Source organism: Coregonus clupeaformis, chromosome 20 (assembly GCF_020615455.1).
Source record: "Coregonus clupeaformis isolate EN_2021a chromosome 20, ASM2061545v1, whole genome shotgun sequence".
Taxonomy (NCBI): domain Eukaryota; kingdom Metazoa; phylum Chordata; class Actinopteri; order Salmoniformes; family Salmonidae; genus Coregonus; species Coregonus clupeaformis.
This window is the reverse complement of record NC_059211.1, coordinates 46,612,470-46,638,860: the sequence shown is the minus strand read 5'-3', so window position 1 is coordinate 46,638,860 and position 26,391 is coordinate 46,612,470. Positions and strand designations below refer to the sequence as shown.

Below are 26,391 nucleotides of genomic sequence, written 5' to 3'. Positions count from 1 at the left end.
TTCATAAGATCCAGAAAACAATGGCTTGAAAAAGGCGAACAGAACAGTAGATACTTTTTTAATTTGGAAAAGAGGAGGGGGAACTCGACACACTTCGGAAATTTAAGATTAATGGGGTAACCTCTGAGGATAGAGCGTTGTTATCAGACTCTACCACTACATTTTATGATAATCTTTACTCATTAGATAACAGTTTGAGTGACTCTAAGGATCTCCTTGGTTCTATAGAGAATGTTAACTCTGTTAGTGAAGAATTAAATCGGTCTTGTTGTGAAGATTTATCCATTATGGACATCCAATATGGGGTTGCTCAATTAAAAAATAACAAGTCTCCAGGTTGTGATAGATTAACCTCTGAATTTTACAAAACCTCCTGAAGAAATAGCACAATTCTTACTTGAAACCTTTAAAGAGAAGGGAGAACTGCCTCTCTGAAACAAGGGGTTATTACTCTTATACCTAAACCACAAAAGGATCTCTTAATTATTGATAATTGGCTTCCAATCACACTCCTAAATAACAACTACAAAATGATAGCCTCAATCTTTGCGAAAAGGTTAAAGTCGTGCTTGAATGATCTGATTAATGAATGTCAATCAGGGTTTATGAAAGGGCGCCATATATCTAATAATCTGAGGCTGGTGTTAGATTTGGTTGAGTATTGTGATGACTCCCCTGTTATCTTATTTTTGGATTTTCAGAAAGCATTTGATACCATAAGTCACAATTTTATCTTTGATTGTATGAAGCATTTGAAGTTTGGTAATTTTTGTTGTTGATGCTATTAGAACTCTGTATAATGGTAGCAATATCTGTATCAAACTCTGTCATGGAACATCCTCAAGGTTTAACATTTACAAAGGAATACGACAAGGTTGTCCAATCTCACCTTTTTTATTTATTTTTGTTTCTCAAACCTTATGCTCCTTAGTTTATCAAAGTCCATTTGAAGGCATTACATTCCAGGCCAGAGAGATCAAGATATCCCAACTGGCGGATGACACTTTTTTTGAAAAATGTGTCACAAGCTAGATTAGCATTGGATATTGTGAAGCAGTTCTCCAAAATCTCAGGTTTGGTATTAAATCTTTCCAAATGTGATATGTTGGTTCTGAAATGAGCTGTCAATCCAGCAGATTGTAACATCTCTGAAAAAGATACTGTAACCTACCTCGGTGTAAAGATCACCAAAAATCTTAAGGCTGTGAATGATCTTAATTTGAATCCTGTAACTGAATCTATCAATAATAAATGTTCCTCATGGTCTTCAAGTGAGGGTGCTTTTATCCAAAGCTGAGGGGCTATCTTGTGCATCCTATCTTTCCCAAATCCACTTGCTGTACCTTAGATAGGCTATTGTACAACTTCATATGGAAAAACAAGCCACATAAGATAAAAAGAGATGTTATTACCAACAGGGTTTGTGATGGTGGTCTAAATGTTAGACTTCACTCTCTTTAATCAGATATTGAAAGTCAACTAGGTTAAAAGGTACTTTAAAAATCCTCATAGTTTCTGGAATATTATACCTCATTTTGTTTTTCAGAAGCTCGGAGGGCTTAATTTTTAACTACAATATCCCTATATTGTTTGTAAACTTCCTGTGAAATTGGCGGCTTTTCACAAGCAGGCTTTAATGTGCAGGGCTTTGCTATATAAACACAACTTTTCACCTCATAAATGTTTCATATGGAATAGTGGGTCGATATTACATAGAAACAAGATTTTACTGTAACTGGTTCTCGAAAAACATTGTCCTTGTCAGCCAATTAGTTAGTATTAGTGGGAATCTATTTACACTGAGATAATTTATGGAAAGATACAACTGAGGTGTCAAGCAAGGAATATGACACTGTTATAAAAGCTATACCTAGTGGGATAAAATCTTTACTTCAGAATAATGCATATTTTGGAACATCTCCTATTGTAAGCGATATCCAAGCGAATGGCATAGGTTTACTAGATAAGAAATTCAATAATTGTTTTTTAAGGGATGTTTTCTACAGGAATTCTATTCCTTCTGCTATATTTTATTGGGCTTCATCTTTTGATGTAAACTGGCGCCATGCTTGGCTCACTCCACACAAATGTATGGTGACCAATAAAGTAAAGGAGATCACCTTTAAGATTATCCATAGATTCTACCGGTGTAATAGCCTGATTTCTAAATATATACTGATGTTACTAGTGAATGCAGTTTTTGTGAACTAGAAACGGAATCTATTGAACACTTATTTTGTAATTGTTTACATAGTGAGGTGTTCTTGACTGATGTACAACTATATCTTGGCAACAAAATGCATACAACCATTGAAATATCTAAGTTTGACATATTATTGTACTACACTGATTCCACAATTGAACGTCAGTATGTCATAAATCTCTTTATTTTATTAGGAAAATGTTTCATACACGAATCAAAATGTATGAAGAAAAGGCCCCTTTAATTTGATCAGATTTGGAAAACTATTTTGCATCATTAAAACGTATACAAAACAAAATGTCAAAAAAATGTATTCGTTACATGTCTGTATTTGATTTGATATAATGTGGATTTGTATTATTATAATTTTTTTCTCTCTTCCTTATTTCTTTGCGTAATCCCTCTGCCTGTTCTGTTTTTTGTAAATAAATAAAACCTCGCTCTGTTGAGAGCGTGTCACCGTACGTCATTACGAAGCACGCCAGCAGTATAAATTCGTTCCTGTTGACGTAACCAGTCTCTTCCCTGCCTATGCCCTTGTGAGGTGGGCAGTGTAATATCGCGTGTCGTCTTTTCCACGAAGCGAATCCACAACCATCCGTCAAAATGGTGAGTAAGCTAGTTAGTTTATTTCGGGGAATAGTGTGTTCATGGTGTCTGCTACTTCAATATGTAACTTTTAAGTATATAAATGTCTGTTGAAACTAAGATGATAGTTTGCGGTAACTTGGGCTTGGAACAAAATGGCACCCATTTTTTGTGAACAGACCTCTTCTTGCCGCAGAGCAGTGCCGAAACCCAAATGGACCAGACTACGCCCGTTTTCACCCGGTTTTATAATGCCCCATGTCAAAGAGACCACCTTTTGCATGTCATGTCCTTCCAATTAGGTACTAGCGTGACACTAAATGTCGATGTGCCGGTCAGTCTCGTCTTGTTCTCTTGCTGGCGGTCTATTGTCAGCCAAGTCTTATATTGCAATATTGGCCGCGTCGAATTGTCTTAACTAGCTTCTAGTTATGTTAACGTTATTTGTCCCATATCCAGCAACGCTAACGCTGTCTGTGCTAACTAGCTAGTTAAGTTTGCTTGCTAGCTGACGTTAGTTAACCGGCTAACGGTATGTTGAACGTCGGACGTAACTAGCTGTACACGTGGCCTATTCAGGCTGCGCTGTCTGAAAGCGCTTGTCTCTTCTTGACCATAATGGTTGTGCTCGAATTGAAATCTGCTCAGTTTGTAATTCAGGAACAGCTGTTTGTTATAACGTTGTCTAGCTACGTTAGCGCACTACCTACTTTGTGCGATTAAATTGCAGGTGTAGTTAACGTTAGCTAGCTGACGTGTATCTTTTTCTGGCAACTCTGCTTCGCGGCCTAACGAAACCTAGCTAGCTAGCTGCTTTTGTCAGGTTGCATGGCGGTTGCTAGCCAAATGTCCCATCGTGGACTCATTGCCATCCAAGACGCACCATGATTTACCTCACTGTTGCAGTTTTTGCCTGGCGTTGAAAAATTAAAGCATGACGCCAGTTAAAGTCCTGTCGGCTAACCCGCGAGCATGCTCATGATTGTTTGCGTGCCACGGTCCGCATTGGCAATTCAATTGCATCAGCTTTCAGTGCGTCACATCTGCCATAATGGTACTGCATTGTGCATTCCACAGTTTTATAGCAAGAATCAGCAATTATCATACCTTTGTTATACCTCCTAGCTACATTGTTACAGTATAATACCTTAAATTCCCCATTCTAGAAGAGCTTGATGATGACAGTGTGGCCATGTAAATAACTACTAGGGTGACACTGCCTAAGCTGGTTATACTACTCAATATTTGGGACTTAGAACTTTATTAACAATGTGGAAGGACAAGGGAGAATAAACTACTTTTTTCCGCCCATAGGTGAACTTTACCGTAGACCAAATCCGTGCCATCATGGACAAGAAGTCCAACATCCGTAACATGTCTGTGATTGCGCACGTCGACCATGGTAAGTCCACCTTGACAGACTCGCTGGTGTCGAAGGCTGGTATCATCGCAGGTTCCCGTGCCGGAGAGACCCGCTTCACCGACACACGAAAGGACGAGCAGGAGCGCTGCATTACCATCAAGTCAACGTGAGTGTCCCCTGGCGTACTTGTGCACATTTTTCCTGACTGGCCAGAATTAGGAGTGAGGCTTCTGGTGGCCTGAATGTATTGTAGACTAAGAACACTATTTCCTTCCCTGCAGCGCCATCTCCATGTACTACGAGCTCTCAGAGAACGACATGGCCTTCATCAAGCAGTGCAAAGATGGCGTTGGGTTTCTCATCAACCTGATTGACTCTCCAGGCCACGTTGACTTCTCCTCTGAGGTCACAGCCGCTCTCCGTGTCACTGATGGGGCCCTGGTCGTTGTGGACTGTGTGTCAGGTAAGAAGGCGGACTAGCGCCCTAGTTATGTCTGACACGATCATGCTTTTAATTTCTGTAAAAAATATTGGCGTGTTCTATAATTTGTGAACAAGTATTTCTTTATTTTCAGACATCTGTCATACAGGATGTCATATTGATGCTAGGTTCGGTGATTGAGGTATATTACAAAAAGGAGTAGGAGCCAGTCAACAACCAAACAAACCAATCCATTAGTTTTAAACATTTTCCTAGCTCACTGTCTGCTCTTGTCCTTCCCTACCCAGGTGTGTGTGTGCAGACCGAGACCGTGCTCAGGCAGGCCATTGCTGAGCGTATCAAGCCTGTGCTGATGATGAACAAGATGGACCGTGCCCTGCTGGAGCTGCAGTTGGAGCCTGAGGATCTGTTCCAGACCTTCCAGCGCATTGTGGAGAATGTCAACGTCATCATCGCCACCTACGGAGAGGACGAGGGCGGTCCCATGGGCGCCATCATGGTAAGCAACTTATTTTGGCTGTATAGTGCAATGTCAGAAATGGTTGAATATCAGCTGTGAAATTGTGGCATTGCTCCAGTTCTGTTTTGCACCCAATGGCAAAACTGCAGTTTACATGAATATTGAAAGCATTTCTCTGTAAATGGAATACTAGCTGCTTTGTCTCAACCCCACCCCAAGTAGTGAACACAAGTGCTGTCAAACTAACGACTATTGTGTCACAGATTGACCCAGTCATTGGAACTGTTGGCTTTGGGTCTGGACTTCATGGCTGGGCCTTCACCCTGAAGCAGTTTGCTGAGATGTACGTGATGAAGTTTGCTGCCAAGGGTGATGCACAACTAGGACCAGCAGAGCGCTGCAAGAAGGTGGAGGACATGATGAAGAAGCTGTGGGGTGAAAGGTGAGGACAACTCACTGTCGACCTTGTAATCATCCAGAACTGGCTACTGATTTAAGATTGCCTGGTACATGTCAAGTTTGCAGTGTAGGTAAATGGTGATATTTTCTTCCCCTTCAGGTTTTTCGACCCAGCCACTGGCAAGTTCAGCAAGTCTGCCACCGGACCTGATGGAAAGAAGCTCCCACGTACCTTCTCTCAGCTCGTGCTGGACCCCATCTTCAAGGTGAGTGGGGACATGACTTTCCCAGTGTTTGCAGTTTGGTCGGGTGAAAGGGATACCAGCCATATACCTATCTGACCAGGAAAGCACATTTCTTATTGTGCCATTTAGCGCTTTATGCCTATGAGTGATGACTTTAACATTCTTCACTTTGACCTGATTGTCCAGTGATGATAACCTTCAGTCTGACATGCATGGCGAAGGCAATGCTATAGTTAACTCTCCCCATATGATCGCATCTGTGTATTATTGTTGTCCACCCATGTTTTACTTCTGTTTCTGTTATAGGTGTTCGATGCCATCATGAACTTCAAGAAGGAGGAGACCGCCAAGCTGATTGAGAAGCTAGACATCAAGCTGGACAATGAGGATAAGGAGAAGGAGGGCAAGCCCCTGCTGAAGGCTGTGATGCGTCGCTGGCTGCCAGCCGGAGAGGCCCTGCTTCAGATGATCACCATCCACCTGCCCTCTCCTGTCACTGCCCAGAAGTACCGTTGTGAGCTGCTTTATGAAGGACCTGGTGACGATGAAGCTGCCATGGGTAAGACTACTGCCTCTGTCTCCTTTCCTTCATCTGCACTCATCTGGAAACATGGATGGTACTGTATACCGGTCTATGTTAACCCAACTGTTTCATCTTAGGAATCAAGAACTGTGACCCCAAGGCTCCCTTGATGATGTACATCTCCAAGATGGTGCCCACCACCGACAAGGGTCGCTTCTACGCCTTTGGCCGTGTCTTCTCTGGCTGCGTGTCCTCTGGCCAGAAGGTGCGCATTATGGGACCAAACTTCACCCCTGGAAAGAAGGAGGACCTCTACCTCAAACCAATTCAGAGGTTGGTACACTCGAAAGCTACACTTCAAATTACCATACTTTGTAATTTGTCTTGTGCAGTCTATGAAGGACATGTAAATCATTTGTGACGATGCAGTGAGCCCAAAGTGCATTCAAGAGTAACACTGTACATGCTGTATAAGCTCTTGCACTGTATTTATCTGTTTACTGACTTGCCCCTGTTCCTCGTTAGGACCATTCTGATGATGGGACGTTACATTGAGCCTATCGAGGACGTGCCATGCGGGAACATTGTTGGTCTGGTTGGAGTGGACCAGTACCTGGTGAAGACCGGTACCATCACTACCTTTGAGCAGGCCCACAACATGAGGGTGATGAAGTTCAGCGTCAGCCCTGTGGTGAGAGTGGCAGTGGAAGCCAAGAACCCTGCTGACCTGCCCAAGCTGGTGGAGGGCCTGAAGCGTCTGGCCAAGTCTGACCCCATGGTGCAGTGTATCATCGAGGAGTCTGGAGAGCACATCATCGCTGGAGCCGGAGAGCTGCATCTGGAGATCTGCCTCAAGGATCTGGAGGAGGACCATGCCTGCATTCCACTGAAGGTACACTAGTCCTCCATGCTTTTTTACATGTGGCTTCACATGATCCCTTCTACAATGGTGTCACGGTACAAGCAGTATTATGCTACTGATGTATTTAATAAACACCCCTCCCTCCCACAGAAATCAGACCCAGTGGTTTCCTACAGGGAGACCGTGTCCGAGGAGTCTGATCAGATGTGCCTGTCCAAGTCCCCAAACAAACACAACCGTCTGTACATGAAGGCCCGGCCCTTCCCTGACGGCCTGGCTGAGGACATCGAGAAGGGCGACGTCAGCGCCAGACAGGAGCTGAAGATCCGTGCCCGTTTCCTGGCCGACAAGTACGAGTGGGATGTGTCTGAGGCCCGTAAGATCTGGTGCTTCGGCCCCGACGGTACCGGCCCCAACCTACTGATGGACGTGACCAAGGGAGTCCAGTACCTGAACGAGATCAAGGACAGCGTGGTGGCCGGCTTCCAGTGGGCCGTCAAGGAGGTGTGCAAGATTTATGGATGTAGTTTTTCCTGCTCTTAGGCAAAAGTTGTTAGTGACTTTAAAACCAGCTTACCAACTTTCAAAGATGCAGAATTGCATTCCATTTAGGGGAATACACCAAGGGTAGTTTTCAAAGTGAGGATGTTGATTTGTCAAGCAACCCAAAGTACTTGGTTCAATACCTTAAACATGACACTTGTTTTCAGGGTGCCCTGTGTGAAGAGAACATGCGTGCTGTCCGCTTTGATGTCCATGATGTGACCCTCCACACAGACGCTATCCACCGTGGTGGTGGTCAGATCATTCCCACAGCCCGCCGAGTGCTGTACGCCTGCCAGCTTACAGCACAGCCAAGACTCATGGAGCCTGTCTACCTGGTGGAGATTCAGGTATGCTTACAATTCACGTTCACAATGTTTGCTTTCAACAAGGACTAGGTCTATGATGAGAAATCATGCACCACGCTGAACAAGTGATGGATAAACCCATAAACCACAATATCTGAGACCTGGATGTACAAATGAGCTCTCAACTAGAGGCTAATGGAAGTTGACTAGAAAATGCTACAATTCTAGAATCGCACAGCTTTTGCATACCTGTTGGCGTTAACCATAGAATTCAATGTTAACCTTGTTTCCCCCTCTCCCTGCAGTGTCCTGAGCAGGTGGTGGGAGGCATCTACGGTGTGCTGAACAGGAAGCGTGGTCACGTGTTCGAGGAGTCCCAGGTCATGGGAACCCCCATGTTCATCGTGAAGGCCTACCTGCCTGTCAACGAGTCCTTCGGTGAGTGACTCGCCAACTGCAGTCCACTTTACCCTTGTCATATGCACTTATCAGGGCTATATGATTCCCTGTTGTAGTAAAAGTCTGCGGCCCTTCTGTATAATGTGTAGAACCTCATGTATGCTAATACCTGTGTTTTCTCAAGGTTTCACAGCTGACCTGCGTTCCAACACTGGTGGCCAGGCTTTCCCCCAGTGTGTATTTGACCACTGGCAGATCCTCCAGGGAGATCCCCAGGACTCTACCACCAAAATTGCTCAGATTGTGGCTGACACCCGTAAACGTAAGGGGCTCAAGGAGGGCATTCCTGCATTGGACAACTACCTGGACAAATTGTAAAAGGCTACCCTCTCATTCCCCAGCCCCATTTTCCCCCTCCAATACTGAGGGACAGAACTGTACAGATCAACATGAGCACTAACATTTGCCACAAAAAAAAGTCAAGACCGTATCAAAGAAATTTGGAAGAATTGTAAACTAAATAAAAATGGAAAATAAAAACTATTGTTGGGCCTTCATTGGGAAAGGGTTGGGGAAGTTAGCCCTGATCGGTAACAATCACCAGTAAAACAGGTGGATCAATATTTACATTTCATGTACCAGTTTGCTTATTTTATTGGGCTTTGTGTTCATACAGCATGCCATGTCCCTCATTTCAAATTGCGGTGGTTGTTGACAATACTTAACACTGCTTTGTCCATCTTTAACTCTTGTTAGTGGACCTGACATTCTTAACTCTCATGCTTTGGCAAACCCATTGTCACAATATAAACTTGTTTAATCTGAACATTTTATTTACAATGTACATTAGCCAGACTCATGTTTTTAATCTGATTGCATTGTTTGGTACCATTTTATGGGCACCTCAGACAATTGCCTCCTGCCGCGCAGGCGGTATACCTCGACAAGAAAAGTTAACCAACTGTGTGTTGCATTTGGCAAGCATGCAATTGTGAGTAAATGTACAAATCTCTCGAACTTGCATGAAAAAGCCAACATGCCTTACTGGCACCTGTTCAGAATGGCATCCAAACAAGACACTTGCATCTTTAATATTTACAGGCCTAAAGCATAAACTGTAAAGCTGTGGTAAACTCAAACATCAATTTCATTCGCCATACATTAAATCGGCATCAGACAATTGTTCATTCAATATCATGATTTTCATCTATTCAAATTGATTCACTACACTGGTATGAACACGTTTGATTAGTTGATTCACCAGGTAGGCCAACAATTCCTAAAATGTATTGAATCAACAACTTTCATGGATTACTTAGCTTCCCAAAAAATGTATTTAACTTGCAGGCAGGGTTTAATTGCCCATTTCCTGTCTGAAAGTGCATCAGTGCAACTACATAATCATTTTATCAATTGTCAAAGTGAGGCAGAGGTAAGGATTTCAATTTCTGCATGTCGTTATTCACAATTCTACACAGCCAGCCATTGGAAGAGGACAAGTTTAAACCTAGCAACCAATTGGGGACTTATCTTTCATTGAGGTAAAGGTAGACTTTTTTGCAGATATTTCACATCTGTTAAATCATTATCTGACAAATACATTACAGGTAATGCTTATTTCCATCAGAAAAAACCTGCTTCTGGGAGGTCCTTCAGCTCAGTCGACTGGAAAGCTGGATAATTGATTGTATCAACTAAAGCAGTTTCCCAACTCCAGTCCTCGAGTACCCCTAACACTTTGTTGTAGCCCTGGACAAACACCGGATTAAACTCATCGAGGGCTTGATTAGTTGACAAGTTGAATCCAGTGTGCTTGTCTGGGGCTACAACAAAAAAAATGTGTGCTTATTGTGGATACTCGAGGACTGGAGTTGTCCACTTACAAAACAATTTCCCATTCAATACTGTATGCACAAAGATCCAACATGAATATTAGAAGTTTATAACAATCAGGTCCTGATTAGATTTACCATGTCAGCTTACCATTCATAGGCTGTGTTTACACAGGCAGACCAATTCTAATACTTTCCACTAATTGGTCTTTTGAACAATCACATCAGATATTTTCACATCAATCTTTTTCAAAGATGATCTGATTGGTCAAAAGACCAATTAGTGGGAAAATTACTGAATTGGTCTGCCTGTGTAAACAGCCTTCGAGCACTACCCTGTGGTGAAGTGTAGTAGTAGTAAAGACTCATGAGGAATAATAGAGGAGCTGTACTATTAGGCTATGCTCAAATGCCTTATTGCCTAAAGTATTACTTTGCACTATATGGGCAATAGGGTGTCATTTGGGAACCACCTATAGCCAGTCCTTAGTTCAGAGTTCCCTGGGAGGTCAGAGATTGATTATGTGTAGAAGATGACCTCAGGGATCTGTCCGTCCTCTACTGAAGTGCCATTGTTGTTTCCTGCAGCATAGCAGAAGGTGAAGCAGGTCTTGGTGCCGGTGGCTGGGGCTTCGTGGGTCACTTTACGCATGCCTTTGGTGCCATAGTGAGAGTCTGGTCCCTGAAAGGCATGGATAATTGTGGTGTAGCTGTATCTCAATGGAGGATTTAAAAATGCTTCCTTAGTGTATTCAATATGTACTTGAAGACTGATCGGTTACAATGTACAGCATTTTTTGTTTTAAAAAAGTTATGTAAATGTTGGTGCTGTACCTTGAGGGTGGCACACGCGATGTAGTTGACACTGGGCAGGATCTCCACTGGTTCCTTAAACATGACCCGGAATGTGTTGGAGGAACCGTCGCAGCTGAAGCCTGTGTCGTTCTGACCCAGGACAGTGTTGCTGTCTGTGTGAATGATCTTGGAGAGGGAGACCAACAGCATTGGTCAGTATTTATTTACTTGACCTTTATTTAACCAGGTAAATAATTCGTAACAAATGATATTTCACAGTAACATGAACTACCCGAGTATGTTCTCTACGCAGCACCCACTGTAACTAGTAGATGTTATTCCTCTTTACCTGTATATTGACTTGGTAGTCTGTAGGACCATGTATCGAACCATACAGGCCAAATCCCACCACAAATATCCTCCGATTCACTGAAAACCTAGGAGAGGCAGAAAAGGATATGGAAGGTTAACCTGTACTGAATTGAGATACTATGTATGCAGTGCTTGACTTGGTCTGAAATAGGGGCCGGTACTCAATTTGGGTGCCGGTACTGTTTATATTTAGGTGCAGGAGCTCCACAATACTTTTGAGCTAATGTTCTATAAGAGGAACAGGAGCTCAAGCACTAGAACATTTGAGGTGCCGGTGCTCAGCTCCAGTGAGCTCCTGCCCAAGTCAAGTATGTAGTCATTGGTGTGTGTGTACTAACCGGATGCAGTCACTGGTCCCACTGTAGCCCCAGCGGCTCTCCACCTGTCCGAAGCGTGTGATGCTGCACTCCTTCCCCCGCAGGCAGCAGCGAGGCCGGTCGATGAACTCCACGTGAGGCTTGGGGTTCACCGTGAAGTGAAGGAACAGGCTCACCACCTCCTGGTCACTAAGAATACCAGACTGGGCCGGACCTGTTAAGTAGAAATAGTCATATACGTACATAGACACAAAATACTCAAATCCCAATCTGGAAAAGTGACTAAATTTCACGGTTCGGTTTAGCTTGTGTCCACTGGGTCTGGTTGCCAAGTACAGTGGGGAAAAAAAGTATTTAGTCAGCCACCAATTGTGCAAGTTCTCCCACTTAAAAAGATGAGAGAGGCCTGTAATTTTCATCATAGGTACACGTCAACTATGACAGACAAAATGAGAAAGAAAATTCCAGAAAATCACATTGTAGGATTTTTAATGAATTTATTTGCAGATTATGGTGGAAAATAAGTATTTGGTCAATAACAAAAGTTTCTCAAAACTTTGTTATATACCCTTTGTTGGCAATGACACAGGTCAAATGTTTTCTGTAAGTCTTCACAAGGTTTTCACACACTGTTGCTGGTATTTTGGCCCATTCCTCCATGCAGATCTCCTCTAGAGCAGTGATGTTTTGGGGCTGTCGCTGGGCAACACAGACTTTCAACTCCCTCCAAAGATTTTCTATGGGGTTGAGATCTGGAGACTGGCTAGGCCACTCCAGGACCTTGAAATGCTTCTTACGAAGCCACTCCTTCGTTGCCCGGGCGGTGTGTTTGGGATCATTGTCATGCTGAAAGACCCAGCCACGTTTCATCTTCAATGCCCTTGCTGATGGAAGGAGGTTTTCACTCAAAATCTCACGATACATGGCCCCATTCATTCTTTCCTTTACACGGATCAGTCGTCCTGGTCCCTTTGCAGAAAAACAGCCCCAAAGCATGATGTTTCCACCCCCATGCTTCACAGTAGGTATGGTGTTCTTTGGATGCAACTCAGCATTCTTTGTCCTCCAAACACGACCAGTTGAGTTTTTACCAAAAAGTTATATTTTGGTTTCATCTGACCATATGACATTCTCCCAATCCTCTTCTGGATCATCCAAATGCACTCTAGCGAACTTCAGACGGGCCTGGACATGTACTGGCTTAAGCAGAGGGACACGTCTGGCATTGCAGGATTTAAGTCCCTGGCGGCGTAGTGTGTTACTGATGGTAGGCTTTGTTACTTTGGTCCCAGCTCTCTGCAGGTCATTCACTAGGTCCCCCCGTGTGGTTCTGGGATTTTTGCTCACCGTTCTTGTGATCATTTTGACCCCACAGGGTGAGATCTTGCGTGGAGCCCCAGATCGAGGGAGATTATCAGTGGTCTTGTATGTCTTCCATTTCCTAATAATTGCTCCCACAGTTGATTTCTTCAAACCAAGCTGCTTACCTATTGCAGATTCAGTCTTCCCAGCCTGGTGCAGGTCTACAATTTTGTTTCTGGTGTCCTTTGCAGCTCTTTGGTCTTGGCCATAGTGGAGTTTGGAGTGTGACTGTTTGAGGTTGTGGACAGGTGTCTTTTATACTGATAACAAGTTAAAACAGGTGCCATTAATACAGGTAGCGAGTGGAGGACAGAGGAGCCTCTTAAAGAAGAAGTTACAGGTCTGTGAGAGCCAGAAATCGTGCTTGTTTGTAGGTGACCAAATACTTATTTTCCACCATAATTTGCAAATAAATTCATAAGAAATCCTACAATGTGATTTTCTGGATTTTTTTTTCTCAATTTGTCTGTCATAGTTGACGTGTACATATGATGAAAATTACAGGCCTCTCTCATCTTTTTAAGTGGGAGAACTTGCACAATTGGTGGCTGACTAAATACTTTTTTTCCCCACTGTATGTTGCTACCAAATGTTTAGTTCCTTTCATAGCGTGTAACTTTGCACTCAATAGACAGACGGTGTCAGGACAGAAAACAACCACAGTGGTGTGAGCTACCTGCAGCAAATTCCTCGATGGTCATGAGAGGGAAGCGGATAAGGACCAGGGCTTTGCCCAGCACTTTGCGCTTGTTCTCTGGAGTGGGCTGGTACTGCTGCCTCTGGGTCTCTGCCTCCGCCCAGCGCACCGCTGCCCCAAACAGACGCACCTCCCGCAACCCCAGATTATCCCTCTCCAGCACCGCCACCAGCGTGTCTACAGGAGACAAGATCTCACATCATGCTCAGAACGTGTCCTTTGTCTGAAGACAATCTCCTATGCCCCTTTCCCTCGTGTGTGTGATAGACAGACAGAGGGAGCATAATGAGCTTTACCTAGGTCAATATCAGTGAAGCCCTCGGCAGCGAGTGCATCCACTGTGTTCTTGTCGATGTTCTCCAGACAGAGGCTGGCCAGCTGAGGTTCGTCAAAGAGCCGTGCCTGAAACAAACAACCGGTGTTAGCAAACAGCTTGCAGCAATCATGCTGTTATCAACCGCTTGCTCTATTCTAATATCCATACCTAGTGACTATCTAGAAATACGGGGTTTTCACAGTCTTATCATTTGTAATAACCATGTTATTACATAGTCTGCATTTCCAATGACACCCTTTTCCCTATATCCCATCCTAGCCAATGGGGCGATTCCATGACAGCATGCCTCCATATTTTAGAGCACTAGGAGTATAATGACACCAAGGTGTTGTCTGTATCATGTACGGTTCACTGATCATTGGGTCTTACAGGGGGCATGTATAGGTCGAAAAAGGGCCTAAAATTGCCACTTTCATCATGATTTTCAAAAAAGAAAATGGTTGTGTTACAAATGTAAAAAGCATATCAAACATTCTTCCTCCCAATTAAGTTTCTATGTGAGAACTGCCAGAACAATCTAATATACCAAAAATATTATCGGGCCATGCTGGCATGTATAGGTCTAAATGACAAACTATTTCCCATGTCACTGTATAGGGAATAGAGATATTAATTTGAGATTTGGCCATACATTACAAGCAGCAGTGCAACTGTGAGCTAGCTACCTGAGTGAGCAGCATAAATGCATTGTCAGCACGTAGATTCTTCTTGAGGAACTCCACACAGTGGGCCTCTAGGGCTGGCACTGCATACTTCTTGGCTGTGTACAGTGTGGTCATCACAGTCTCAGGTCCTATCTGCACCTCATCTGAGTACAAGAACCTGGATTCGCAACAGTTTGCACAGTCAGACAACCCATACATACTTCGTAGTGTAGTTACAGTATCAATTTGAAGACATTATTAAAATGTCAATACTATTTTAGGGAATTTGTTAATTTAAAAAAGGCAATTTCACTACATTTAGAATTTAACCTTGAAGACGCAAATGGACCCCCTAAATTGGCTCCTTCTTAAGGACATCAAAATGAGTAAACTGGGTAGTTGCTACTTTACAGTCAAATGGGTGTGCCAGATATGTCTTCTCTATAATCTTACTTGAGCAGGGCAAGGAATGCAGCCGGCTCCACGTCAGGCAGCTCGATCTCAGTCGAGGTGGTGGCCATACCGCCATTGAACATCGCATCGAATACTGCACTTCCTACGGCAAGGGCAAATCTGCCGAGAAAAAGGGGGTCGTGATTAATATGAGGGATATATTAATGTATTGGATAATTTGTGTTTATAACTGTAGTCTTCCTGGTCAGTCATTAGCCCAGGAGTTGCATTAATGTACGTACCCTCTACAATGATTTGCCAACATACAATGGTCATGCGCACATATGGATATATCACTACAAACAGAGGAAGCCTAGCCTACACTCGACCTCACCCACTATGGCACAATTGTCATCATAGGCACTGCAGAACATTTATATTTATATACTGGTGGTGAATCGAATACATAAGCATGAATAGGCAAAGATTTAATGGTTTGTAAACGAGCAAAACTGAAATAAGCATATTTCAACAATCATGCATCTCTTACCTGTGTGCTGGTATCCGCTGCACTCCCATTCCCTTCCCCACCAGAAAATGTACGTCACTCAGCACCTCGTTGTTGAACAGAAACGCAAACCTTTCTTTCACGGTGTTTTTTGTGGCCTGCCAGTTGTACACTGGCTCCCGATAAACCAATACGGCCGCAGATGCGGGGCTACTGGGAAGTGAGGATGGGATGTTCGGGGGCTCCACGGAGGCTGCTGTCGAGGCTGTCATGTTTGTCGCAGCTCCTGACGCTCCCCCTGCGGCTGTCGGTGCCCGGGCAGCCGTGGCACTCTGACCCGCTGACTGTGGCGTAGTGTGTTGCCTATTCGGGGAAGTCTCTACTCTGACATCGGCGCCACTGTCACGGCCTGGTTGAGGGTTTGAGTGTCCCGCTGTCCGTGGTGCTCCTCCAGTTGCACCCGCTGACCCCTCGTTTGTAGCGGGCGAGGAATGGGCGTTGTTGCTCGGCTGAGCATTACCTAGAGGTCCGGGACTGGAGAAATTGAGACATGGAGCTCTGCTATTGCTCTCCTCCTCCGCAGCCATTTTGGATGGAGAACACTGCAGGGTTTGCTGCTGAGATAAACAAGCACAACAGCGCATCCCCAGAAACACAGGCGGAATGAGTGAACCTCGCATGAGGCTGGAGATGGAGGAAGAAGGTGTCCTAAATTGTCTGGACACTGGACAATCAATAGCAGCCTATATTACCAAAGGCTGCATATGTATCATGATGTAATCATATTAATTTGCTATGGTTTATTAGACAAATGAACATCAATGAGTTTATGATGAGCTATTCTATTTCCCAACCATGGAGCTAGTATTTATTAATACAACATAGCAGGCTTACTTATTTGATGCACTGGTATGCAAATATGATATACTGTAGGCATACATACAACATGATTCATGTTACTTAGACCTAGCAGATAAATATGCATTCAGCTCAAATTTAATGAAAATTATTCTCCTCTCCATTGATAAGGCCTAGTCGATATATTTTATTTCTGAATTCATACATTTTAAGATATGTATTAGCCTACCTGTTCTCAACTTCCACAAATACATACCATCAATCTTACATTCTTCCTAGAGACTGTCTATATCTAAGTTTCCAAATGTGCATGTTTGAACTACCGTTCTAGACATCTTATGTCCAATTACTAATAACTGATGATGATTAGTCGAGAAGAAAAACAATCTCCCAGGGATAGGCCTAATAGCATTGTTGTAATATCACTTTATAACCAGGAGTACATTATCACAACACATGCCAAAAATAATAGCAGGAATATGATGCACTTTACTGAAGTGTAACTGTTTTTGTTACAGTAATAATCTACTACTACTGCAGTAACGATCTAAAACCTCATTACAACGTTGGAATTAACTATTTATTGTGTCAACGTTGGAATTAACTATTTATTGTGTCAGCCAATCAGCTATGAGAAGGCGCTCTTCCTGAAGTTAGATTAAGAGGCCCAAGACAGTCATTGGGCCAAAACAAGGGGTAAGCAGAGAGGCAGAGGCAAGCAAGACGGTTTACTCCGCCCAAAATCTGTCCACGTAAATATGACCACGAAGTGAGGAGTTTTTGTATGGAGGTCAATGAGAGTGTCGAATTTGGTCAACAAAAAATGTAATTGCTAATTTGTGACGTGAGGCTTATTTGATCGAATAGAAGTTTAGTAATGGTTAGGTTGTTAAGAATGAACTGATATAAGTGGACGAACGTGGCATTTCGGCAATTTTTTGGGAAAAAAATAATTTTTATCAGAGTTGCGCCAACTGAGGGGGTTGTGCCTGTTGATCACACGCGTATCTGCCCCCTTATTGGCTAGAATGTTCCAACTGATCTCGCCTCCTCCCGCCTGCCTTCCATCTTTGAGGACATGTATTTCCATTGTTAGAGCAGTCACTCGACTGTCTTGTCAATATAATAGAACATCTTTGGGGTAAGTGATAAAATATTAGCTAGGCTAGTTCCAGAATTACATTAAAATGTAGCTATATTGTAGTGAGTATTATTGTCAGATAAATGTTCCTGTTGGCATATATATCTCTGACGCGTTTTTACGTCATGTTCAGTAAGTGTATTACTAGCCCCTACTGTACTGACCGTTTTCCCATTGTCCGGCCCATTCGATGTTCGCTAACCAAAATTAGCTAGCTAACTATTTATTTATCTAGCTAGTTGTATTAGCCAACGTTATCAGATCGAAGACTAACGTTACTTTATCAGAAACGTGTCATGCTCATGCCCCAACAGCTGTAAAGAGGATTGTAGATGACAGTTTTCGCTTTTGCATGCTTTTTGTCCGACAGGAGTACATGCTACTCTGTCTTGTAACGTTAGCTAGCTATCTAGGTTATATTTCTAATGACACACATATGTGATAGTCCCTGTCCCTCACAACCATTTTCATCTGACAAGCTCAATGAGTGAGGATAAAGTACTAGTGTTTTTCTAATCCTATGTATCCCACTTGTATATAATTCACTGGGATAAGGATATCATGGGAGGTGTGAAGCAGGAGCAGAATGATGGACCTCCACCAAGAGGCATGCAGTCCTCTGATGCAGCACACGAAGAGGCAAGAGAAGGGGAAAGGGCCCCATACATACTGACATGAATAGCAGTAAATTCTGTACAAGTACTGGCTGTGTATACACAGACTACCCACTGTATGGTTATCCAATCCTTTCCCACATGTTGCTACCGTTCTATAAACTGATCTAGCTTAAATGGGATAAGAGCATTGTTATGATGATGTTATGCTATGTTTCCTGATTCATGATACACACTTTGACATGGTTATCGTTTTGTCTTTTCATCCTGGATAGCATGTCCGTTCTCTTTCCGTACAGCCTGTGAAGAAGAGGGGATGGCCGAAGGGTAAGAAGAGAAAGAAGGTTTTGCCCAACGGTCCCAAGGCACCAGTGACGGGATATGTGCGCTTTCTGAATGAAAGGCGAGAGCAGATCCGTGCTAAGCACCCTGACCTGCCCTTTCCAGAAATTACCAAGAGGCTGGGCGCAGAGTGGAGCTGCTTAGCACCTCATGACAAACAGGTACCTACAGGCTTGGATAGAGAAATTTAGTTGTAGAATGTAGGAAGAATTACATATAATTTTCCCCCAGGTTTGTATTTATGCATAGTTGTAGTTATATGAATAGCTACAGTGGGGGGGAAAAGTATTTAGTCAGCCACCAATTGTGCAAGTTCTCCCACTTAAAAAGATGAGAGAGGCCTGTAATTTTCATCATATGTACACGTCAACTACGACAGACAAATTGAGAAAAAAAAATCCAGAAAATCACATTGTAGGATTTTTAATGAATTTATTTCCAAATTATGGTGGAAAATAAGTATTTGGTCACCTACAAACAAGCAAGATTTCTGGCTCTCACAGACCTGTAACTTCTTCTTTAAGAGGTATTAATGGCACCTGTTTGAACTTGTTATCAGTATAAAAGACACCTGTCCACAACCTCAAACAGTCACACTCCAAACTCCACTATGGCCAAGACCAAAGAGCTGTCAAAGGACACCAGAAACAAAATGGTAGACCTGCACCAGGCTGGGAAGACTGAATCTGCAATAGGTAAGCAGCTTGGTTTGAAGAAATCAACTGTGGGAGCAATTATTAGGAAATGGAAGACATACAAGACCACTGATAATCTCCCTTGATCTGGGGCTCCATGCAAGATCTCACCCTGTGGGGTCAAAATGATCACAAGAACCGTGAGCAAAAATCCCAGAACCACACAGGGGGACCTAGTGAATGACCTGCAGAGAGCTGGGACCAAAGTAACAAAGCCTACCATCAGTAACACACTACGCCGCCAGGGAATCAAATCCTGCAGTGCCAGATGTGTCCCCCTGCTTAAGCCAGTACATGTCCAGGCCCGTCTGAAGTTTGCTAGAGTGCATTTGGATGATCCAGAAGAGGATTGGGAGAATGTCATATGGTCAGATGAAACCAAAATATAACTTTTTGGTAAAAACTCAACTCGTCGTGTTTGGAGGACAAAGAATGCTGAGTTGCATCCAAAGAACACCATACCTACTGTGAAGCATGGGGGGTGGAAACATCATGCTTTGGGGCTGTTTTTCTGCAAAGGGACCAGGACAACTGATCCGTGTAAAGGAAAGAATGAATGGGGCCATGTATCGTGAGATTTTGAGTGAAAACCTCCTTCCATTAGCAAGGGCATTGAAGATGAAACGTGGCTGGGTCTTTCAGCATGACAATGATCCCAAACACACCGCCCGGGCAATGAAGGAGTGGCTTCGTAAGAAGCATTTCAAGGTCCTGGAGTGGCCTAGCCAGTCTCCAGATCTCAACCCCATAGAAAATCTGTGGAGGGAGTTGAAAGTCCGTGTTGCCCAGCAACAGCCCCAAAACATCACTGCTCTAGAGGAGATCTGCATGGAGGAATGGGCCAAAATACCAGCAACAGTGTGTGAAAACCTTGTGAAGACTTACAGAAAACGTTTGACCTGTGTCATTGCCAACAAAGTATTGAGAAACATTTGTTATTGACCAAATACTTATTTTCCACCATAATTTGCAAATAAATTCATTAAGAATCCTACAATGTGATTTTATGGATTATTTTTTCTTATTTTGTCTGTCATAGTTGACGTGTACCTATGATGAAAATTACAGGCCTCTCTCATCTTTTTAAGTGGGAGAACTTGCACAATTGGTGGCTGACTAAATACTTTTTTCCCCACTGTATAGGCTTGCCAGGATATGGTCTGTTTGATAAGACCAGGTAGACCTCCTTTAAAAACTACAGGCTATCATGTTTCTTGAGGAGAAGCCTGGGATTGGAAGCTACCATCACAGTGTATTGAGATGTCTTCTGTGTGTGTCTGTGTAACAGAGTTAAGAATGTACTGTAACCTCACTCCACAGTTAGTTTGAAATTTTGCCAATAGAGCTATCCAATTGGTACCTTTTGTATAGCTCAAACCGTTGGTACATTGTCAAGGAGGGCAGTCACGTGTGTCTGTAAGCAGAGCATAACTGTTTTGAGCCTGTTATGGGGACAGGGGTAGTGGAGGAACATATATTGTAAGTAGCACACATGACGTCGGTTACATTGATGCTGTTGATCCAGATCACTCAGTTGGGCTCTGTCCAGCTGCTGGGGTTGCTGCGGAGAAGGAGGGAGGTCAAAGGGGGGTGAATGTAACCGATGAGAACTGGCTAGCAAGTTAGCGGTGCATGCTAGTAGCGTTCAATCGATGACGTTGCTCACTCTGAGACCTAGAAGTAATTGTTCCCCTTGTAATGATTCTTCATGGGTGACTGTTGTCGATGTCTGCAGAGGGTGCCTGGTTCAAGTCCAGGTTGGGGCAAGGAGAGGGACAGAAGTAATACTGTTACATCTGGAGTGGACTGAAGTTTGTTTGTGTGCTGACCTGACAGCGCTTCCTGGATGAGGCGGAGCGAGAAAAGCTGCAGTATGCCCGGGAGCTGAGAGAATACCAACAGAGTGAGGCCTATCAGATCACCAGTGCCAAGATCCAGGACAAGAAGGTCAAGAGAGGTGAGAGTTGTAACACATCTACCTTATTCAATGAGGGTTGTGACACGTCTAGCTCCTAGTTCATCCATTTGACAGGGTGGTTAAAAGTGTTGCTTTCGGTTTTTATCTGTCTTTCATTCATTTGTTTTCTTTGAGCATTGTATATAATGTTCTCTTTTTTCAGAGGAGTCCCCATCTGTCATTATCAATGCTAACAGTTCTGGATCAGCTGCTCTGAAGGTACGCCGTTTGCCTTACATTATATGCTTATGTTGTGTTTCTGAATAGGTTTTAAGAAGACTTCTGCTTTTGTTCCATGTGTTAACGAGTTTGTTTTGAACTATGTCCTCTAGGGTTCAGACTATCTGTCCAACAGATTTGATGTTCCAATATTCACAGAGGAGTTCCTGGACCAGAACAAGGGTAAGAGACGGGCAGAGGAGGGTCTCTGGGACAAACACTATTTCAGTGAAGAAAGTACTAACTGTTTCCTTACTAATGCTTGTTTCTCTGCTCCCAGCCCGGGAAGCAGAGCTGCGGCGTCTACGCAAAGCCAACGTGGAGTTTGAGGAGCAGAACGCCGTGCTGCAGAAGCACATAGCAGACATGTACAGCGCCAAAGAGAGGCTGGAAGCTGAACTGGGGCAGGATGAGCTCCGGACTCAGGCCTTGCACAGGCACCTGCTGGCCATCAAACACACCCTCGTCAGCAGTCTGTCCACTGTGGCCCTGCCAGGTCAGCACCCTGTCACTGGGGCCCTCCCATCCATCTCTGGCCCTGATACTCAGTCTAATCTCTTTGTACGACTATGCTGCAATTACTTACAGTGCATTCGAAAAGTATTCAGACGCCTTCCCTTTTTCCAAATTTTGTTACGTTACAGCCTTATTCTAAAATTGATTAAATAAAAAATGTCCCTCACCAATCTACACACAATACCCCAAAATGACAAAACAAAAAAAGGTTTGTAGAAATTTCTGCAAATGTATTACAAATAAAAAAACAGATAACTTATTTTCATAGGTATTCAGACCCTTTGCTATGAGACTCGAAATTGAGCTCAGGTGCATCCTGTTTCCATTGATCATCCTTGAGATGTTTCTATAACTTGCTTGGAGTCTACCTGTGGTAAATTCAATTGATTGGACATGATTTGGAAAGGCACACCTGTCTATATAAGGTCCCACAGTTGACAGTGCATGTCAGAGCAAAAACCAAACCATGACGTCGAAGGAATTGTCTGTAGCGCTCCGAGACAGGATTGTGTCGAGGCACAGATCTGGGGAAGGGTACCAAACATTTATGTAGCATTGAAGGTCCCCAAGAACACAGTGGCCTCCATCATTCTTAAATGGAAGACGTTAGGAACCACCAAGACTCTTCCTAGATGGGAGAACCTTCCTGAAGGGCAACCATCTCTGCAGCACTCCACCAATCAGGCCTTTATGGCGGAGTGGCCAGATGGAAGCCAGTCCTCAGTAAAAGGCACATGACAGGCCGCTTGGAGTTTGCCAAAAGGCACCTAAAGGACTCTCAGACCATGAGAAACAACATTCTGTGGTCTGATGAAACCAAGATTGAACTCTTTGGCCTGAATGCCAAGTGTCACGTTTGGAGGAAACCTGGCACCATCCCTACGGTGAAGCATGGTGGTGGCAGCATCATGCTATGGGGATGTTTTTCAGCGGCAAGGACTGGGAGACTAGTCAGGATCAAGGGAAAGATGAACGGAGAAAAGTACAGAGAGATCCTTGATGAAAACCTGCTCCAGAGTGCTCAGGACCTCATACTGGGGTGAAGGTTCACCTTCCAACAGGACAACAACCCTAAGCACACAGCCAAGACAACGCAGGAGTGGCTTCGGGACAAGTCTCTGAATGTCCTTGAGTGGCCCATCCAGAGCCCGGACTTGAACCCGATCGAACATCTCTGGAGAGACCTGAAAATAGCTGTGCAGCGACACTCTCCATCCAACCTGACAGAGCTTGAGAGGATCTGCAGAGAAGAATGGGAGAAACTCCCCAAATACAGGTGTGCCAAGCTTGTAGCGTCATACCCAGGAAGACTCAAGGCTGTAATCACTGCCAAAGGTGCTTCAACAAAGTACTGAGTAAAGGGTTCCGTTTTTTATTTTCTATAAATTAGCAAGGACAATTTAATCAATTTTAGAATAAGGCTGTAACGTAACAAAATGTAGAAAAAGTCAAGGGGTCTGAATACTTTCCGAATGCACTGTATGTTGAACCTTCCTTACCTTGAAAGTAGTTTAAAACATTAAATGTATGTTTAAAAAAACAATAGGCCTAGTAAAGAGGCCAAAATCAACATTGATGACCTGTCCTGAGCGAGACATTTTGAAACGTACAGATTTGGTTGTAATATTTTCCAATTATTCTAAACTTCAGTATTTCAATCCCTCAACCCATAATGCTATTCAAATTAGAATGAAATACTTAGTTAACTGTATTTTATTTGCAGGCACAGGTGAGACCCCCTCTCTTGGTACCCTGGACTCTTACCTGAGTCGCCTGAGTGGTACTCTGGAGAGCAACCCTCATGAGCACCGTGCCTTGCTGACTCAGCTCCGCGATGTCCTTTCTCACCTGGACAGGTAACACACCTGTGAGATGATCTAATACCTTGAGATGTAGATGTACTGAGTTATGTCAGGGAACATATACTCCCCTACGTATTTATTTGGACAGTGACGCTAAAACAATTGATTTGGCTCTATACTCCAGCATTTTGGATTTAAGATGAAATATTTCATATGAGGCGACAGCCCAGAATGTCACCTTTTATTTGAGGGTATTGTCATACATATCTGTTTTACTGTTTAGAAATGAAAGCACTTGATGTATCTAGTCCCCCAATTTGAAGGTGTCATAAGTATTTGGACAAATTCACTTTTATGTGTATTAAAATAGTCATAAGTTTAGTATTTGGTACCATATTCCTAGCACTCAATGACTACATCAAGCTTGTGACTCCAGTGTTTCTTCTAGGATTTTAATCAGCAGCGGTGGCAATTTTAGAGGCCCTCTTCTTGGCTGCAGACATAAAATGTTTGTTTTAAAGCTAATTTCCTGCAATTCTACACACTTTGCCATGGGATGGAGAGAACATTTTAGTTTTAAAGCTAGTTTCTTAGAATTCTACACATTTTGTCATGATGCTGAGAGAAAAAATTGCATTTTTAAAGCTAATTTCCTGCAATTCTACACATTTTGCCATGGCTTAGCTGTATTCTTATGCTATCTGAGTGACATTATAACAAAATCAATGACATTTTTGGAATTTTAGATTCTCCCTGACTGTCTAGTTTTTATTCTGGTAGTTGTTAGTTCTCAAAGATGATTTTATTTCAACTTTGTTTAATTTTACACTGAAAATGTTTTACCATCCTGAAAATTAGGCCCGCCACTGCTAAATGTATATAGGGGAAACACTAGACTCTACAAACTTGTTGGATGCATATTTGCAGTTTGCTTTGGTTATGTTTCAGATTATGTTGTGCACAATAGAAATTAATCATAAATAATGTATAGTCATTTTGGAGTCACTTTTATTGTAAATAAGAATAGAAACTTCTACATTAATGTGGATGCTACCATGATTACGGATAATCATGAATTAATTGTGAATAATGATAAGTTAGATGCACAAAGATCATACCCCAAGACATGCTAAGCTCTCACCATTACAAATAACAGGAGGTTTGCGTTTTTTTTTGGGGGGGTATGATATTTATGCCTCTGAGTGTACATAACCTATGGTCTTGCGCATTACCATTCATATAACGTTGTCAAATTCAAGCACTTGCTAGATCTGCATGCATACAGTACAACTTACCTTGTTGTTTATGGATGATCACACTTTTCAAACAGTCTTCTCCCTCACCTTATTTTCAGTGAGAAGCTATGATGGGACCTCCACACCCATTCTGACTTGATGTGGATCCTGGACGGTGCCCTTCAATGTAGGATAGGTGGGATGTCTATCTGATGTAACAGACAAATTACAAACAGATAAAACACAAGGCTCTGTCTATATAGCAATACTCTGTGGGATATCTGCATGTGTACAGTCTTGTCCAGTCTTGGTGTGAACAGTCATTATGTCAAACTGCCTTACCTTGTTCCATCTATAGTTCCTATGGTTTCTGGGAAAATAATCATGGGAAAATAATCAGTTTACATGCCCTTTATGGAGATTGCGGAAGTGTACTGGTGTCAAATGAGAGACCAAATGAACTGGGAAAGATCATAGCAACATTTTCAGAATCGTTTTTTGTAATGCTATTGATATTAGTTTTGGGGTGGGAAGTTTTGGATGAAGTTTTTTTTTTTGTAATGGTTTATTTGAACAAATTTGAAATGGAAGTTTTGTCCTTTTGTCATTATTTCAATTTGCAATAAAAGTAAATGTTTGTAATACCAGTAAATGTGTGTCATTTCCCGGATGTCATTAAGGATGAACGTGACGTACATAGAGCTGTGCGTATGGTGACATGGATGATGTCTGAAATGGCATGATGACTCAATAGCTGCTGATGGCACCTGCTGACCCCACTTTACAATGGACAGAAGGATGGAAAAACCGACGTTTCTAGATCCCCCACCAGAGGGTGGTATAGCTCCACTTAGAAACGTTGTCAGTGGTTAGCTTGTTAGGGTTGTCCTCAGTTTCTTTTAAGTTATACTAAATGTAATTAATTTAATAATTGTCCATTCATGGATTGAATTTCAAGCTACTCGGTATTGACAATTGATGTGGTTTAGATCCACTTGATTCACTGGAGGCCTTTCCCAAGGTATTTTTGATATGGTTACACTTGATTAAGCAAAAACCAACATGCCTCCTGAAAGTATGCCTAGTAGTTGGTGTTTCTGAAAGCTTTGGGATCGGAACAAGGAGAGGCAATCTAATTCTAGGCACAGAAGATAACCGTCAGTCAAGGTGCAGTTGCAATGTAGATATTGAATGGGTTTCTTCTATAAGTCTATGGATTGCTAAATTATTCTTCCCTTTTTTTTTATACATTACACTAGCCTACTGCTTGTAGTGCTTGGGCCTACTTGCTTGTAGTCATGCTTGGTAGTGAACTTGAAGACTAGTTTAATGCTCTCTCTTCTTAGGTCCAGTTATCTAATCTGAGGTTAAAAGATGCTGTAGGCTATTTTGGGGATTTTCAGCGGGACCACGAACCGTT

General features: G+C 42.9%; 3 protein-coding genes and 1 non-coding gene across 6 annotated transcripts; 3 read left to right on the top strand and 1 right to left on the bottom strand.

Moving 5' to 3' along the window:
- Window positions 1-2,709: 2,709 nt before the first annotated feature.
- Window positions 2,710-8,878, top strand: LOC121533535 (elongation factor 2). Its single transcript, XM_041839569.2, has 13 exons — window positions 2,710-2,812; window positions 4,106-4,320; window positions 4,436-4,617; window positions 4,884-5,095; window positions 5,320-5,498; window positions 5,616-5,721; window positions 6,007-6,259; window positions 6,361-6,556; window positions 6,749-7,115; window positions 7,236-7,589; window positions 7,796-7,978; window positions 8,242-8,374; window positions 8,520-8,878. Exons 1-13 carry the CDS (start codon window positions 2,810-2,812, stop codon window positions 8,711-8,713), a joined length of 2,577 nt encoding a protein of 858 aa, XP_041695503.1. The 5' UTR covers window positions 2,710-2,809; the 3' UTR covers window positions 8,714-8,878.
- On the top strand, window positions 5,843-5,909 carry LOC121534387. The gene has a single exon (XR_005994618.1). It is a non-coding gene; the product is annotated as a small nucleolar RNA SNORD37 (small nucleolar RNA).
- A 1,533-nt stretch (window positions 8,879-10,411) lies between the features above and the next one.
- LOC121533536 (BTB/POZ domain-containing protein 2-like) lies at window positions 10,412-16,660 on the bottom strand. Its single transcript, XM_041839571.2, has 9 exons — window positions 15,635-16,660; window positions 15,145-15,264; window positions 14,713-14,869; window positions 14,007-14,112; window positions 13,690-13,887; window positions 11,673-11,865; window positions 11,312-11,399; window positions 11,002-11,148; window positions 10,412-10,849 (listed from the first exon to the last, which is right to left on the bottom strand). Exons 1-9 carry the CDS (start codon window positions 16,270-16,272, stop codon window positions 10,688-10,690), a joined length of 1,809 nt encoding a protein of 602 aa, XP_041695505.1. The 5' UTR covers window positions 16,273-16,660; the 3' UTR covers window positions 10,412-10,687.
- Window positions 16,661-17,550: 890 nt separating this feature from the next.
- On the top strand, window positions 17,551-25,613 carry LOC121533534 (SWI/SNF-related matrix-associated actin-dependent regulator of chromatin subfamily E member 1-related). Of its 3 annotated transcripts, none has more exons than XM_041839567.1 (9): window positions 17,551-17,591; window positions 18,147-18,230; window positions 18,481-18,708; window positions 21,079-21,199; window positions 21,363-21,418; window positions 21,532-21,601; window positions 21,699-21,914; window positions 23,658-23,790; window positions 25,091-25,613. In XM_041839567.1, the coding sequence occupies exons 2-9, from the start codon at window positions 18,153-18,155 to the stop codon at window positions 25,101-25,103; spliced, it is 915 nt and encodes a 304-aa protein (XP_041695501.1). In that variant the 5' UTR covers window positions 17,551-17,591; window positions 18,147-18,152; the 3' UTR covers window positions 25,104-25,613. The 3 variants fall into 3 exon arrangements, with proteins under 3 accessions (XP_041695501.1, XP_041695500.1, XP_041695502.1); XM_041839566.2 differs by lacking the exon at window positions 17,551-17,591 and adding an exon at window positions 17,608-17,723; XM_041839568.2 differs by lacking the exon at window positions 17,551-17,591 and adding an exon at window positions 17,609-17,723 and having other exon boundaries at window positions 18,505-18,708.
- Window positions 25,614-26,391: the final 778 nt, after the last annotated feature.

What these genes read in the sequence shown, in the direction of transcription:
- LOC121533536 (XM_041839571.2), bottom strand. Translation starts at nt 16,272, where the DNA reads ATGCGAGGTTCACTCATTCCGCCTGTGTTTCTGGGGATGCGCTGTTGT. An exon ending in CTTCACTGATATTGACCTAG is followed by an intron (nt 13,888 to 14,006) that starts GTAAAGCTCATT and finishes TGTCTCCTGTAG; the next exon opens with ACACGCTGGTGGCGGTGCTG. An exon ending in GGGACCAGTGACTGCATCCG is followed by an intron (nt 11,400 to 11,672) that starts GTTAGTACACAC and finishes TGCCTCTCCTAG; the next exon opens with GTTTTCAGTGAATCGGAGGA.
- LOC121533534 (XM_041839567.1), top strand. Translation starts at nt 18,153, where the DNA reads ATGGGAGGTGTGAAGCAGGAGCAGAATGATGGACCTCCACCAAGAGGC. An exon ending in CTGATGCAGCACACGAAGAG is followed by an intron (nt 18,231 to 18,480) that starts GCAAGAGAAGGG and finishes CATCCTGGATAG; the next exon opens with CATGTCCGTTCTCTTTCCGT. An exon ending in GTCCACTGTGGCCCTGCCAG is followed by an intron (nt 21,915 to 23,657) that starts GTCAGCACCCTG and finishes TTTTATTTGCAG; the next exon opens with GCACAGGTGAGACCCCCTCT.
- LOC121533535 (XM_041839569.2), top strand. An exon ending in TGCTGGACCCCATCTTCAAG is followed by an intron (nt 5,722 to 6,006) that starts GTGAGTGGGGAC and finishes TTTCTGTTATAG; the next exon opens with GTGTTCGATGCCATCATGAA. An exon ending in GCCTGTCAACGAGTCCTTCG is followed by an intron (nt 8,375 to 8,519) that starts GTGAGTGACTCG and finishes TGTTTTCTCAAG; the next exon opens with GTTTCACAGCTGACCTGCGT.